The sequence below is a fragment of the Rhipicephalus microplus genome, chromosome 4 (genome assembly GCF_043290135.1).
Source record: "Rhipicephalus microplus isolate Deutch F79 chromosome 4, USDA_Rmic, whole genome shotgun sequence".
NCBI lineage: Eukaryota > Metazoa > Arthropoda > Arachnida > Ixodida > Ixodidae > Rhipicephalus > Rhipicephalus microplus.
The window spans coordinates 123,273,337-123,290,653 of record NC_134703.1 but is presented as its reverse complement, the minus strand read 5'-3'; the positions used below and the strand labels follow the sequence as shown (position 1 = coordinate 123,290,653).

The following is a 17,317-nucleotide window of genomic DNA, read 5'->3' as shown; positions in this document are numbered from 1 at the left end:
GCCTGCTAAGACTATACGTGACATTTATATAGCGTTTTCCTCGGAATCAATTGCGAGCACGGGCATGGCTTGGACTTCTGGACGCTTATGTTTGTGTACCGGACGTTTGATGTTTCGTCGGACTGCGTGAGATTGTGTGCTTTGTACGTATGCGTATGTGAGCGTCGTTCTGAAGCGATGAATTGTATTGGAATATATGACAAGACATATATTGCCGATGACATGCCGATGACATTGCGTTGCTGAGTAACTCAGGGGATGAATTGCAACTCATGATTACGGAGTTAGACAAGAAGAGCAGAAAGGTGGGTCTTAAAATTAATCTGCAGAAAACGAAAGTAATGTACAACAACCTCGGAAAGGAGCAGCGCTTCGAGATAGATAATAGTGCACTGAACTTTTAAAAGACTATGTCTACTTAGGGCAGGTAATAACCGCTGAGACTAACCACGAGATTGAAGTAACTAGAAGAATAAGAATGGGGTGGAGCACATTCGGCAAGCACTCTCAAATTATGACAGGTAGATTGCCACTATCCCTCAAGAGGAAGGTATATAACAGCTGTATCTTGCCGGTACTTAGCTACGGAGCAGAAACCTGGAGACTTACAAAGAGGGTTCAGCTTAAATTGAGGACGACGCAGCGAGCAATGGAAAGAAAAACGGTAGGTGTAACCTTAAGAGACAAGAAGAGAGCAGAGTGGATTAGGGAACAAACGGGGGTTAAGGATATCATAGCTGAAATCAAGAAGAAATGGACATGGGCCGGGCATGTAGCGCGTAGACAGGATAACCGCTGGTCGTTAAGGGTAACTAACTGGACTTTCAGAGAAGGGAAGCGGGTTAGGGGGAGACAGAAAGTTAGGTGGGCAGACGAGATTAAGAAGTTTGCAAGTATAAATTGGCAGCAGCAAGCACAGGACCGGGTTAACTGGCGGAACATGGGAGATGCCTTTGTCCTGCAGTGGACGTAGTCAGGCTGATGATGATGATGATGATGATGATGATGATATGACAAGATGTGATGGCATTCTTTCCATGCAGAAAAAGGTGGAGAGAGAGAAAAAAAAAGCACCGGGCGTGGCTTTGTGATAGAACACCCGCTTTCCAGGTTGAAGTTCAGGGTTCGATTCCCTCTCTATGTCCGACGTTTTCTTTTTTCCCCCGGCATCTATCTCAAATTCTCGCTCACGAAGACGCCGTTTTTTGCTTCACAACCAACGACGTCGACAATGGAATTACTGCGAAACGTTTCTGTTATCGCTATGGTTTTAAACCTGCAATTGATGCTAATAAGTGTTCTATACAACTATCGAAGCAAACGTCCTAGATAGTATTGTGCGGCGAAACTTAGTATAAATAGTTAGGCGTGGTTCAGGATTGTAATTGTTTAGAGCACTTGAATGTTCACGTATTTTTTACGAAGTGCCGATTGTACACGCAACAGATCCACATGCAGCGACAGAGTTGGAAATTAGCGCTAACTGAACTAAAAGTTGACTGAATATCTCCTTTTTTTCTTATTTTATTAAACCTATAAGGGGACTATACATTATATTTGTGTGAATGTGACGACTGAATGCTGCAAAAATAGTTTTGATGTGAACGCTGACTTTTGTGCAGCTGTTGCCCTAACTACAGACTGACCGTTTAAATTTCTTTTTATTTAGATGATATAAAGAGATGTTGGACACAGCTACTCCGCAGCTCATGGGGGTCAACATAGAACATGCTGGGTCCAACAAATGCATACAAAACAGCGTTTTTCAAGTAATTCCAGAACATAACAAATACGCAGCGCGTTATACAACTTGACCAAGAGCATGACATTCCTATATGACGTGTCAAAAATACAAAGAATACTTTCCATCTGCATGAAGCACTGAAGTCAGCAGGTGGCACATACATCTAAAAATTCAGTACATTTCAGCATCTGCTACTGTACAACTTCTTTTTAAAACTAACAGAACTGAGAAAGACATAAACAGCCATACAAGCCGCCTCATGCGTGTTTACTTAAATCAGTAGTGCATGGTCTCTCTACTTTATGTTCCCAAATTAAGCAAAAGAGAAAAACTCGAACGCCGACGACTAAGATGAACTGCAGGAGACTATATGCCATAAACTGGAACCAACACTTATTACACCCCTCCAGCGTCAGACTTTTCTTGTTCTGGCTCACAGCATTGCAGCACTGTATACAGACACACCAGCTGCACGGTCTCATTAATTGCGTAAGCACCATGCCCCCGACGAGGCAAGCCCTGCTAACGATGACTGTGCCCACATTGCGCCCACACTCACTGCAGTCAACATGATGCGTATACCGAGCTTCTTTGAGGCTGCAAATAGTAATGGCTGCATTGCTGTCTCTTGATTGTTGCAGTGCATTTGCTGCATGCAAGTCGCTTTTCAGTTGCAGTTCTGACCACTGTTGACTCAATACTCCACTGTACACCGACGCAGAAGTCATTTCATTCGTGTTTAAAAAAAAGTCAAGTTTACAGTACATATGTTATTTTCCCGGTAGAATCTAACTTTCTCCTTTCTTTCTGTGTGCTTTGTTGTTTCGCTTGCGTGCGTTGCGGATGACTCTTTCGAATTTTCGCTGGTTTTAGGCGTGACGTTGAACGTTAATCGATTGTAATAACAGAATGAAATAACGCTTATGGGAGCATGTCGAAATAACTCAACCGAAAGTAACTTGTAGACTACCCAGTTTACTGTCCTACCCAAATAGAGCATTTAATCACTCTGGTGGAGGCTTACGTTTTAATGGTCGCAGCTGCATCATCTGGCCGACTACAGAGGCATAGCCAAGGTATCATTTCTGGGGGAGGAGATGAAGGAAGTGAGAGAATTTATTCTTTATATGTGGGGGTTAACTTCCCAAAACCACCATTTTATTATGAAAGACGCCGTAGTGGAGCGCTCGAGAAATTTCGACCACCTGGGATTCTTTAACGTGCACCGAAATCCGAGCACACGGGCCAACAGCATTTTCTTTTCCATCGAAAATGCAGCCGCCACAGCCGGGATTCGATCGCGCGACTTGCGGGTCAGCAGCCGAGTACCTTAGCTACTAGACCACCGTGGCGGGGCGAAACGAGGGAAAAAAGATTCAACTCCACAGTTATGCGGGTTCGTGAGTGTGTTTGCACGTGCGCGTGCATGGATATATACACATATAAGAAACTAGATTTTGGGGACAAAAATGAATTCCCCCGTCCTGGCTGCGTCGATAGCTGGCTATAAGTTCTGATGGTGAGCAATGCAATCAGGTAGAAAGATGGGGGAAGAACGCAAGAACTGCAATAATGCGAGAAAACCACACACGTGTGTTTATGCACGCGTACACAGACGCCTACAAATAGGTGCATGCGCTAAAAGAACGTTTTGATAAGAACGAGGACAATGATAAACGGTGTTGCGATGGCTTTTATCATTTTGTGTAAAGCGGATGCTTGTCCGCTCGAGCAGATATATCCGACGTACATTTTTCACGAGTAAGGTTTCTAATTGCGACAGACGAACGATTAGCACCCGTATTTGCCCAATGCACGCGGCCAGGACAAACTGCTGCCGTAGAGCGAATGTAGAATCTTTATCGTCGCTCGAAAATGCCGCGAAAAGATGCTATCAGATATAATAGACAGAAATAAACAAATACATTGATAAGCTCAGTGGTCACACGACGTGACAGTATATATCGGGCACGTGTAAGTGCCAAAATCAGGGAGATTAGATATCCAGAAAGCTCTTGGGCACTATCTGTGCTGTGCACATAGGGTGGTCTGAGTACTCATTGGCTACATGGAAAGACGTACCACGAAACGCGCGGAAATTTTCCTAGCACCAGAAGCAGGCATGCAACAGAATGTTTTGCCCCTTCCGCACTTTAGTTAATTTATTTATTCTGTGCATAGCTTGGTTGCTAAAGTTTATGAATGGTGACAACTTCTGCAGCAGCGTGTACCGACTTTTTGGCGAGTTAGTTAGTTGAGTTCGGCTGAGTATACATATTATTGCGTTGCGTTAGATAAATGGCAAAGTACCGATGAATGGCCAAGCATATCAGAGACGACGGAGAGTGCGCTCTTAACATATTTATTTGAGAAATGTAGGTACATATGTGGGCATAACGAACACGAAGAAAAGTAATCGCACTTCGATACCGTGCACCATTTTCTAGGTAGGGTGTTTCTCTCGTCTGCTCAATATAATGTACAGTACACTGACGCAGGTAGCGCACTCTTTTTCAGTCAAGAATTTATTATCGTGAATTTACCTGATAATTTATTACTATTTGGTTCGCTTATCAGAATCACTATATTGGCTGTGTGTCTTCACTGGTGCTGCCGTTACTGCCGTGCTTTTCAGGGATATGCTGTATAGCAGTACTTCGCGTGACAGTCCCTTATGGACACGTTCAAAAATTCGTATAACGTCATCGAATCTTTGTCACGTACTCTGCAACCATAAGACGCCCAGTACCTCGATAGACAGCGTCTGCATCTTCGGCAAGAAACGCAGTTTTAAAAGGCTACAAAGAGTGTCAATAATGGGGGAATGCTCGATTTGTAACCGCGTCCTCATGCGCTTCCTTTGGGGAAACGACAACACATTGGTACCTCATTATTTTTGGACGCCAAACGATTCGTTGCTTTAACATATGGCGTGTGTGCTGTACGCTACCTTTTTTCTATATGTGCATGCGTAAATATGACGTAACGATCTTGGTTGTGAGTAGTTTATTTATCCATATGATTTCCAGCGGGGTATGTACCATAAAATTTAAAAAAAGCATCTTACAGGACTCTTCGCAGTTACAAAAGAGTCTCATAGGGTTAACCGATTGCTAAAACAATTCAGTATTTTTTGTAGCTTAGAAGTAACTTTTGGTATTTATAAATCACGAGTCATATCAACTGTCTTCTGTCTCTTGTTTTCATATAAATGTGCTGCAATATGTTAATTTTGTTGAAGATTTAGCTGAACTGAATAAAATTGTGCATGGGAATAAACTAATTTAACATTGCCCGGATGACAGTGAAAATGTTTTAATTGGGTCATGATAGCGTATTTGCACAGTAAAAGCACTTCACGTCAGCGGGCAAGATTTCTGTACCAACGTTTATGAAACTTCCAGACATGAAATCTGAGCCCACTTGACAGTTGTAATTTTAATCGCCCGTATGCTCGAAGCACACCGTCGGCGTTGCCGTGCTGTCTCCGACTATCAACAGGTGTCTCGCTCGTGCAAAGAAACTCTGATGCGAGAGGGGCGCGCTTGGTTGCAAAAGAGGTGAAGCGAAAATGGTGCTCCGTTACTGCTTGGCTCAACTCGTTATTCTTTGCGTTATTCGTTATACTTTAAAGCGTTATTTTTCGTTAAAGCGTTATTCTTTGCGTTCCTTATATAAAGGCTGTGCGTAAGGTTACTAAAGGCATGACATGGCACTCCTTCTGGGCTGATGTCTATATGGAGTGGTCTCAGCATAACGTACAGTAAATGTTATGGCACGCTATGTCACGTTTATCATAGCCTAAGTTTTCTGTTCCGTCTCGTCGCGTAAGTTCCTTGAAACAGCTTATAGGTTTGTGCGAAGTTGCTCAGCGTGTTGTTCTACCTGCTGAGGTTCGCGGGGCTTTTAGCGGGACGGCTCAGTGCTCTCCCATAGTTGAGTACGAAGTACTCGAAATCGTTAAACATTTTTTTTTTCTAAGCACAAGTGCTCTCCCATAGTAGAGTACCAAGTACTCAAAATCGTTCACCACTTTTTCAAGCACACAGCGTAGTGCTGTGCATGACATGAAAAGCTATCAATCTTGGTATGCAGTGCTATCAAGCTTGTTAGCTTGATAGCCCTGAATAGCGTGATAGCTTGTGATGCACAAGCTATCAACTTGGCGGTCACTGATAGTCGTATGCTACTGCAAGCTATCAGTACTGCATGTACTCTATAATTTGAGATTTTAAAACAACTTCATTAGTTCAATGGGCTCCTGCACTGTTTATCGGGACTTGAAATGTTGAGCACAGCGTTGCCTCTTTAGCGCCTCTTGATGATAGTGTGCCCTGACTTCATTGTGGCCGCCTTGTTAGCGTTGTAGTACGTTCGCAAGCAAAAATAAAAGAAGAAAAATGAAAATGTCAAACACAGAACAAAGTGCACACGTGAGTGTACTGTTTGCTGACGTCGTCGCGCCCGCCATGTTTGGGTTCGGTGACAAAGGGCTTTCGTGAAGTCACACTCTACGCAACCAGTAGAAACGCACTGACGGATGGCACCTGCACCACGCTTCGTGCGAATGCCACAGAAGAAAGCACCGAACCCTGCCCCATCTTCTTGGAGGTGACGATGAGATATCGAAGGCTTCCACCAATATCGAAGGCGCCATCACGAGGCCTTCACGCATTTGCTTGCTGATAACTGCAACCATTACCAGAGGCCACACGTATCGTGTTATTTCCAGTATACATGTGTCTGCTCAAGAAGCAAGCTACCGGAAATCGCTCGCGCTTATTCACCACTATAGCTGCATCTCAGCACCACGTAGACACCCTGTACAAATTTTGCTCATCGTTCTGAATCACGTCAGCACTAACGAAACTGCCGACGCGTCAGAAAATCGCGCCTTCGAGGAATCGTCGCGCTGAGTCGGTCTCGGCATTTGACTGCCTGGGTGCCGGCCGCGGAAGACAATACCTGTGCATTAGAATACGTGGGCGGCGACCTTTTAAGCACTCACGTATTGATCCGAAGAGAGAAAAAAACAAGAAACAAAAAGGAACATGCGCCTATATGTTAAAAGTTAAGAATGAATACCAACAAAAAGCACGCAGCAAGTTCGGGCTGGCAGCGATAAATGTTCCTCAAACCTGCCCTCTCCATTTTAATCTATTAAGATGAAAAACAGGAACCACGTCAGTCTCTCCAGGTATGCTACAGATGCATCTGCACCTTTGCTTCGGTCGCTATATTAAACGGAAGCGTTCGATGAACGTTGCGCATATATGTGTCGTTTACGAAAGGACCTTAAACGAGAATGATGTTTATTTACCAAGTAAAGTATGGCTTTTGTTTTTTCACGATGGCAGTCAGGAAGCCCACCTCGAAGCGAATATAGAATTCTCATTCTGCCGATGACTCGACGCTATACGTTCCCCGCGAAAACTGGAATCGCACGCGCAAATATAATAGGACCGTAATAAGAGCAGTATAAAAAGTGGCTTTTATACGTGTCATCTTAAGGTACGCCAAGATTGTGAAAGTTAAGTGGTATTTCAGTATCCCCTGCTTAACAAAAGCAGTCCACGGTTGAAGCGCACGTAGCAAGAGACATTCATTTTCTGTTATTTGCAAGCTGCGTGACACGACAGGTGGCCGGCACACGAGGACGTTCATACTCATACAAAATAAATTTAAAGAAAAAAAAACACGCGATAGAGAGGATAATTTCTCCAGCTAGACAACTCGGAAGAGGTGGTAATACTGGCATACACAAACGGAACAGTCAAGCAACATTAATGACTAATTAGGCGCAATATACTTATTAACTCTCTCTATTTTAGTGTAATACGGCAGTAATTGCAAGTGGGGAGTCGTAGGTGAAGTGCCTCTTCGATTGACTCACTCCGAGCGCGTGTCCGGCCCGTGCAGTGCGGCGCGCTTCGAATCACTGTAGAGAAGCCGCATCTCCGGAAAGTAAACGAAAGCAACGCGCAAATCAAGAAGTCACTCACGAAGTTGTCTGCGGCTGCCGTCGCGTACAGCGCGGTGGCCAGGAGAGCGACGGCCACGAGGCGATCGGCAGCCGACGATTTCGGTCGAGCAGCCATGTCGGGCCGTTTCGGTTCCCGCTCGAAGCTCCGCAGCTGTTCTGGTTTGTTGAGGATGTTGCGCGCGCTCTTCGCTACTCACCGACGAGAGCGCACTCGCTATCCCATGTGGAGAGGCAGCTGCTGTCGGCGGCGTTGTCCTGCACGGGAACGCGACGGCGGCGTGGATAAGGGGCGCTCGCTCGCTCCGCAATGTATGGAACTGCGTGCGTACCTGCCTCTCCGAGGTATGTACGGGCATGCACGCGCGCGCCGGTAGAGAACAAGCAACGCCGCCGCCAGGCCGTAGTCAAGGTGGTGCCCGATCGACAACGCGTCAGTTGTAGCCGCGCTGTGCACCTGTGTTTCGGAATGAATCATTACATACCGAATGATCTTGAAGGTATGTGTGGTGAACGACCTTCTTGGCAATGTCGGCATACTCGTGGTAGTAAACAAAAAAAAAAAAAGGCGTGGCTACTGTCACGGCCCCTCCATCTGAGGTCGAGCGGCCGTGCTACTGTACGTCTCGCTTTACCTGGCAGCTTCTGCAGCGGTAACCTCCCGTTTTTCTCCAAAGGGGGTACCTCTTCTTGTGCCCCTGCCGCTGGGAAAAAGTAGAATCGACCACTAAGATAAATGCTTCTCAAAGAGCGCGCAATGGCTGCACCACATAATCATACGGCATTGAGAGAGAGACAGAGAGATAATGAGAAAGGAGAAGGGTGTGGCACAGCAATCGCTTTGTTCGTTTAGGAACGAGCTACAGGTCTTGAACAGTGGTCGGCAATCCATTCAGGAAGTCAAGGTTAAAGGACAGCGGCTGCTATATATCTGCGATGGCAGCCATGCTTTTCTGAGCGTTAGGGCTCTTGTTATCACGATTTTTTTTTTTTGGCAGTGAAACTCAATCAAAATTTGAGCAGCTGCCATGGCGTAACCTTGTAGCGTGTTTTTTTCTGTTCATGTATTTTAAATAGCGTGGATCACAAAGAAAGATGTGCGAAAGCATGGCTATTGAGTGGCCGTTAGCCGAATAATTTTAACAAACATTGTTTTTGTCGTTAGCACCAGTCCACCTGAAATTTTCAATTTCATTACGGAGTATTCGAGCGTAAATTGTCTACAAGCTTCCGAGCACCTGCAAAGTGCATTTTAAGCACTCAATTTTACAGTGGGATGCAATGCTGTTACCAGTTGCCTAAATCCAGAAAAATCACCCGGAGGTGGGGGTGGGGGGGACCCAGTGTGCGATTGGGCAGCCAATTTGTTTTTATAAAATATTTTGTTTTTATTACATCAAAAATAAAACGATACTTTCTAATCAAATTGACACGGAGATTTAGTTTCTAATCGTAACTCTGTGGCGTCATTCTAGGTCCCTCTTTTTTTTCATACCTCTTTCAAACTGCCCTCTCTTTGCCCAGGGTAGGGTAGCATACCAGTTACCCTAGACTGGTTAACATTCCCGCGTTTCCTCCACATTCTCTCCCTGCCTGCCTGCCTGCCTGGCTGCCTTCCTTCCTTCCTTCCTTCCTTCCTTCCTTCCTTCCTTCCTTCCTTCCTTCCTTCCTTCCTTCCTTCCTTCCTTCCTTCCTTCCTTCCTTCCTTCCTTCCTTCCTTCCTTCCTTCCTTCCTTCCTTCCTTCCTTCCTTCCTTCCTTCCTTCCTTCCTTCCTTCCTCCCTTCCTTCCTTCCTTCCTTCCTTCCTTCCTTCCTTCCTTCCTTCCTTTTCCTTCCTTCCTTCCTTTTCCTTCCTTCCTTCCCCTCTGACCCCCTAAGGATTACGACACTGGCTAATACACATAACATGTCTCTGCACACCCCTATGTGGTGCACGTAAACTTCATAGCTCGAACAGAAGGGCCTTCACCACAGGTGTTCGAACAATATACATTTTCTAAAGTTGTACTCAGCATAACGCTCTTAGCAAAAGGGCTTGCCACCAGTTCCGACTAGATTATTCTGCAGTGTAAACTTGACTGCATTAAAATAATATACTAAATATTAAAAATGCAATATTTACAAACATATAAGTCTCGACACATCTACTTCATTCAGCCTCGCTTGTTAATGACTTGCAAAATTTACTGCAAACGTGCAGAGTTTTACACTGATCTTTAACACCTCCGACAGTTGCAACCTAGAATACTTAGGTATAGCATAGTCCAAACCATGCATAGGTCGGCGAACTCGCTCGGACTCATCTAGACTGAGATCGAGTCGTGAGTCTGAGAGAGTCCAGGTGAGTAGTATTCTGGTGAGTTTGAGTTCGAGTGAGTCCGGTTGAGAAATATTGTAGGTCTGCGCGTGTGTCCGACTCAAGAAAATTTTGGTGAGTCCAAACTGATAGATATATTTCTTGAGTTAGTCTGGGTGAGTTTCACTTATACTTGCCGACTTGCCATCCTATCTACTCATCTTCAGCATTACTACGAGCGTAACCTGTATTTATTTTTATACTCACATCTACTGACAAGTGTTCCAAAGCACTGTCGTTCATTCACCACTCCTAAATTTATTGATCAGAGGCATGAATTACGTAGGGGGGGGGGGTGCCTTGCACTTCCCCTACACCGAATTTTCGGGGAGAATGCATGTTGCCATCTCTTTCAAGAAAAAAAAAAATGTCCTTGCTGGTTTGCAACCAATCAACTCGTATTAGAAGATACTGTTTCAAAAGTCGCCAAGAAGTGCGAAGATTGCGCGAGGTATTGGTATTAAAGAGCATCGACACCATGATCGAAAAAGCTCATTTTAGGCTTATGAGCTCATGAGTCGACTCACTCAGACTCAGCTTGAACTATGAGTTTTTCTGCGGATGAGTCGTAAGCGCAAGTTGTATTCCATGGGTGAGTTTGAGTGAGCTCCACAATTTCCGCCAACCTATGGTAGAAATTAACGAGGAATACAGAGGGAGGGTGAACTATACTTCATGAGAAGTCATCTAACAAAGAACTTCCAGATTTTAGGATGCCATACATTGCATATATACCATACGCATAAAAACATACTAAACACATACAAATACGTCCCAGGAAGAAAAAACTGGAAGTCAGGAGGACATGTATTCGTCCTTACAAATACGTTTTCAGAACGTTGCCGTTAATAATGAGGTTTTTCCTTCCAAAACAACAATATGATTATGAGAGACGCCGTAGTGCACGGAGGGCTCCGTAAATTTCGACCATCTGGTGTTCTTTAACGTGCGCTGACATTGCGCAGTGTATACACGGGCCTCTACAATTTCGCCTCCATTGAAATTCGACCGCTACGCTGGGATCGAAGCCGAGACCTTTGGGTCAGCAGCCGGGCACCCTATAGCCACTGTGCCACGGAGGCGGACAAACCTTGACGTTGCTTCACCGATTGTCCGAACCCTCGCCATACAATAGGCGTCTCATGTATCTTAACTATACGTTACATTTCATTTGATTGGGCGAAATCACACAGCACGGGGAACATGTTACCACGCGAAGCATGCCGCAAGATACTCAAGTAAGATACAAATATGTGTTTCAAAAAAAAGATGTTTAACAATTTCGAGTACTTCGTACTCAACTATGGGAGAAACTGAGCCGTCCCGCTAAAAGCCTAACGATAGTGCATGCAGCATCTTCAGCCAAGATATATGATACTGCCTAACCGCGGTTTCCATATAAACGAAAGGTATGGCAATACTGCACAGGCTGAGGTCAGGTCTTTCAGAAATCACCCTGTGCAGGTCTTCCAGGAAACGACGGCTTTTTATATATCTCGGCCCCAGAGATACGCTGAGTATTCTTGCACTGGCGCTGCTATTCCCTACTGTCTTGAACTCTAAAACGTATTCTTAATTATAACTGCCGAGCACGTTGTGTGTATACCGTACTAAACCTTGACGCCTGGTCTAGCAATCGGCACGCAGTCTTATAACTTACATTTCTGCGATTACAGCCAACTCGATATCGATTTCATTAATTTCCCAATCGGGTCATTTTACACCCGAAAAGTGAGCAAGCAGAGAGAGCGATACTAAGTTGTTGGTTTCTGGCAAGATATGACACAATGTGGCCGCAACCGAAGTAATTTGTTCTAAAGCTGGGCAGTTTACCGTCGCGTTGATCACCAAGTGAAGGTCGTAGTGCACCCATTCAACATGCCATTCCTTACTGCCATACGTTATACGACACGGACCGCTGACGGATGGAACCACTTTCTCATTCACCTCCATCGCTGCCATCCGTGACGTGAATAGGGTCATTAGTGTCGACAGCTTACTCAATACTCCACCCTGTGATACTCTGGGCCCTGGGAGTATCACATTATTACTTAGTCGTGCTGCAGGTATGGTACACAAAGCTTGAGCACATGGGATGAGGAAGATGACAAAGCACGGTGTTCCGATGTCGCCCTATTCCTCATAAGGGGCAGGGGCCCAAGAACTAAACAAACTAGCAAGCAAGCCCACACGCAATGCTCAGATGTGTCAACTTGTACTGGCTAAACACCGTTGTTTAAAATTTTTAATTAATTATTATGAGCCAGAAAAAACATCAATTCGCGAGGCAAAAGCAGTGTAAGCGCACAACGCCAGGAAATAAGCTATTGCTTAATTTCAAATAAGGTTAATTAATTATTTCACAACATAACAAAATGTTGTCGCATTGCGCCGCAGCCTTAAATTATGAGCTACACAGTGCGTGCCGGTACCTAAGCGAAGGCGCCAAGCAAAAGTGGCGAGGGTGTGTGAATTTCAGCAATGTGCATGCCATGTTCTTTCGGTCATCTGATAGGCTATACTGCGTGCACCGAGGTCCACCGAGCCAATATTGTGCCATCCCAGCCACGCACCAGAAAGAAAGAAAGAAAACAGTAGTGAAAAACAAATAAAAAGTGACGAAGCTACACGCAGGATGTCCTCACAGCTCAAATGGACAGTGTGTTATCACATCGTTTCCATTTGTAAATTCGTGCTTGACGGCTGACACTCTCATTAGCGTGCTGACTCGTGGCCCCGAAGATGGAATAATGTATTAAACGTACAATTTGCCAGACGGTGTTCTTTTATAGGATGCGAAATATCATTTTGTTTGTCTTGTTCTGAACGATGCGGATGTGGCCAGGGGTGCACTCGCGCGTAGGTCGGTTCAGTCATATATGAGGTTCAGATATGCGACGGCTTCAGTCCAGTGATTGCGAAATGTGTTCCAAGAAGGCCGTGAGGAGTTTAAGAGGTTCTGACACATCTCTAAATTTTCTGACGGTTTAGTTTTTCCGATGATACTAATTTATTTCCGTGCCTTCCCTCGACTCCAGATTACAAAAGTTAGCTGTTCGACACATAAACACATCCCGAAGAAAATTCCTGGCTTAGGCTCTGTACCTCAACATAAATGAATGCGAAATAATGCTTAATTGAAATGCATTACGCATACTTATCCCATTCTTTATAGCTTACAAGTGGCTGAAACCCCCCCAAAATGAAATGTTGAACCTCGATATCTCCGATGTTACTCTCGCTGCACACGGATACGAGTTTCTTTAGAAACATCAGAAATTACCCCTAAATAGACGTATTTTATTAGTTCGTGTCAGTTGTAAGTGAAAATTAAATATCAAACAGAAAGACAACTTTGCAGGAACGTTTAGCATGAAGTAACATACTGGTACGCACGAACAGGGAGAGGTCTTTCCAATGCCTTTTTTTTTTAATTTCAAGAGACACTGAAGTAAATTACGAACTAGTTTATATTGACAACACGTGTTTTAAGAAATCTAATGTTAACTTCAGTGATAGGTTTAATATATAGAGAACAAAATCAATTTCAAAGTTTCATTTTTATATTTCGCGATGAAATTGCTGCATATGACGTAAAAAAATTGATTACGCCGCGCACGACGCGCATGAGAGTGGCCGCAAATGACGAAACAATTATTTGTGAATGAAAATGTTTCCAGAATTGAAATATTCTCGCAGAAAGAATGTTCACGCAACAGAATAGACCGTGCAACGAAATAATTCACGGATTCCACTTTTACCAAATTTATTGCCTTCCGAATCGACATGGAAGACGGTGCCACTTGTGATCATTGCGGTAGCCATGAAACGATAGTACGTTCTTTCCCGCTACCATGCCGCCGCTAGCTGCTGCGTTACATACCGCCGCTAGCTGCTGCGTTAGGCCGACTTGACGACAGACCCTTGTCAGAACAGTCAGAGCTCGAAAGTCGACACAATCTGTCTTTGCACAGAAAATCAGCAAATGCCTTATTGAACGTCTTGCGTGGTATTGGCCAATGGAATAAGCTCTAGCATTCCCGCTTTTGTTATTTTTTCACGCGTCTGTTTCTATTGGCTTCACATGTCGTATTCCGTCCCTGTTCTCTCTCCTCTTAGGGCAGGGTGGCAAACCGGATGCTCCAATTCCGGTTAAACTCCTGCATGCCTTCCTCTCAATTCATTCTCTCTCTCTTACTGAATAGAAAAAGATAAAAACACCAGTAATGTCCATAAAATGTAAACGTAAACCACAATACTCTATTGTCGGAGATGGTTCATTCTCTATAGGGATTCATCCTTAACATACACGAGGCGTGCAGTAATTATATAGGTAATTTTTCTTAGGCTGTGTATAAAATTGAGTATAAGTATCTCATACCATCCGGTAGAATGATTGACAGGCGGGCTAGTTGGTGATAGTTCTTGAACATGTTAAAAACAGCGCAAATTTAGGAGATGGATAAGAGATAATTGAAGAACACACTCCAGCGCTGAAACCACAAGTAAGTTTTATTTAGTACTACAAGTTCACTTACATACTCACAACCCGCCATCCACGCCATGAGAACACCTCACATATACGGGATGAAACGTTCACTTTAGAAAATTCCTATGGTATAGTGCCTACAGAATTTTTGTGCACATGGTTCTCTTAAGAATTCAGAGCGGTTGCCCTTTGTCGTCGTATGTGAATCGGTCTGGCGGCTGACAGGTTGTCAGTGGGTAAGCGTGCCTGCAAGATCAAACAAGATTTAAATGCGAATTCAACGTCGTGGTGTGTCCGTGTTGTAATCTGTGCTGTTTTAAAGACGTTCAAGACGTATACACACACAATATTGTGTCTTAAGGGCGAGTCTATGTCGGCATTAAAAAAAAAGAACCCTCATACCATGACAATGTTACGCTAGTTCGTATTGCATTATCAAATAAGAACATTTTTGTGCAATATGGGTGGCTTCAATCCACGGGAACGGTGTCTCCATCAAATGTGTCCTTCAATCTCATCTTGTTTTTTGTGTGTGTCCCGCGTAGAATATCGCGATGTGTGTTCGTTTTTCGACGTTATCAATTATCAGTTTTTTTTGGAAGAGCACGTGTGATTATCCCTTCAAAATCTTGTCAAGATTTGATGTTTTTAAGTTTTTTCTGTATATATTTTTCTTTCGTGTTTAATAAAAGCTCAGTTTAAAGACATCTGTGCTGTTTCTTTCGTGCATCCTCGTGTAGAATATCGCACTGCTCTTACTAATATCATACCACGCGGTCGCTGACTGTGACTTCCATTAAAGCACCTTGAACTAAACACACGTGCATTGCACATCCACAGGCGCGTGCCGACGGGGAATGTGCAGCGAGCGTTGGTGTTCTTCGGCCTTGAAGCATCGGGGGCGCTTAGACAAGTGCGAGACGAAGCGACAGTTGTGCACATTATTCCCTCGGTCACTTCCAGTAGCGCGAAGCTAGACAGAAAAGCGTTCTTCGTGCCTCGCACGTACTGTTCTCCACCTTGTAGCTGCGCGAGGCTCATCTCGTGCCGCGCCACGTACTACAACGCGCGCATTACTCAATGTTGACGGCGGCTCGTTAGGAACAGCGGGGTATAGCGCTACGTCAAGTGCGAGACGTACGCTGCAGTGCTCGCAGGTGACACGCGCACAAACAGGCGCGTGGATTGCTGTTTACTTTTGTTTCTGCAGCATCGGCGCATTATTGCGCCAATAGTGGTACTTTGTTTACCGGCTTGTTTCGGCATCCTTCGTTGTATTATGTTTTTTTCTTTATTTGTATGGATGTGAGCCTGTATATACATTATATATGCATATATCTATAAATCTCAGAAGTCGGAAGTATATTTTTTGTTCTCGTCAGAGAAGAAGAGAATAAAAAAATATATCAGAAAGGTAGGGAGGTTAACTAGACTAAGTCCAGTTTGCTACCCTACACGGGCGAGAGGAGAATTAGGGAAAAGAGAGAGGGGGAGATACATAATGCACATAACACACACACACCGCACACACAGCTCAGGTTTCACAAGCAGTAGTACAGTGACGTTGTCCTCAAGAACTGTAGAAGGGCTCGTGTGGCTTTCTAGGCTGAAATACTTGAAGTCAACGCTCCCGAGATCTTCTCCAGAGTAAAAAGTCGATAATCCAGCCTCCTTAAGGAATACTGGAGAGTCCGGCGACCTTCAAATTCTGAACTATGGACGTATGTCAGGCAACAAGTCTGAAGTGCGGAAACTGTGATGGTTCACATGATGCGGCCTCCGAAAAATTCCCACAAATAAAGAAAGAAATTGCCACTATCAAACAAATGGTCAGAGATAATTCATCGCACAGAGAGGATGCTGAAAGGGTGCGGTGCCAACGCAGCCGTCGTAGAAGGCGTGCAGTACAGGGTGTCGCGCGTAACCCATCTTGTTCGAACACCAGTAAAGCAGTAAGCACGAAGCGAAATGAGGTGGACAAGCCCATAGCGGCGAATGACTGGCCTACACTTCCTCGTACGCAGCCTGTGAAGGAGCCCCCTCGTAGGCCTCCCCACCCTACAGCTTCCTCCGAGCCTACATCCGTTGAGGATGTGCCAAGGGTAGATCGACAGATTGTGCCGATGCTACGATCCCTGGTCGCTGTCATTGCAGACCTACCGAGAAGCCTAGGAACTCCAACTGCTCGAAGTGGCCTACAAGTGCTGGACTCGTTGAGCCCAGTCCTCGCCACGCTCGCGTCGAACCATGGCAGGAGATCAACAATCGTTCTGCAAAGAGGTCAGAGAAGCATCAGTTATCCAGTGGAACGCAAGAGGACTTAGATCACGAATTTCCGATTTTCGTCAGTACGTGTTCTTAAACCGTTTTCCAATCATCGTGATATTTGAGCCAAACTTAACAGACCCAATCAGACTATCAGGATCCGCATCAATTCCGTCCCAAACCTGCAACGAAAGCAGCAAGGTCCTTGTGTACGTTCGTCGCGACCTTACTTTATTCATCATGTGCCACCACATGACGAAAACCAGTATGTTTGCCTGACTGTGAAGCGAAAAACCCTCGCCTTCACATTGTGTGTGTTTACCTATCCCCTTCAGCTCGTTTTGATCGAAAAAGACTGCATGACATACTTGCGACATACCGGCTCCATGAATATTTACAGGAGACTTCAACGCCCACCACCCTATCTGGGGAAGCTTAAAAGTCAATGCCACAGGCGGGAAACTGACTTCCTTTGTGTCGGCC

At 44.7% G+C, this 17,317-nt stretch overlaps 1 protein-coding gene across 2 annotated transcripts in view; it reads right to left on the bottom strand.

Moving 5' to 3' along the window:
• LOC119172337 (angiotensin-converting enzyme-like) overlaps window positions 1–8,217 on the bottom strand; it is a 58,983-nt gene extending 50,766 nt beyond the window's left edge. The window contains exons 1-2 of one of the 2 annotated variants that reach the window (XM_075893614.1): window positions 8,057–8,217; window positions 7,925–7,982 (exon numbers count right to left, since the gene is read on the bottom strand). In XM_075893614.1, the coding sequence (XP_075749729.1) occupies window positions 7,925–7,982; window positions 8,057–8,202 (204 nt within the window). In that variant the 5' untranslated portion in view covers window positions 8,203–8,217. The other variant, XM_037423391.2, reaches the window with a different exon arrangement.
• Window positions 8,218–17,317: the final 9,100 nt, after the last annotated feature.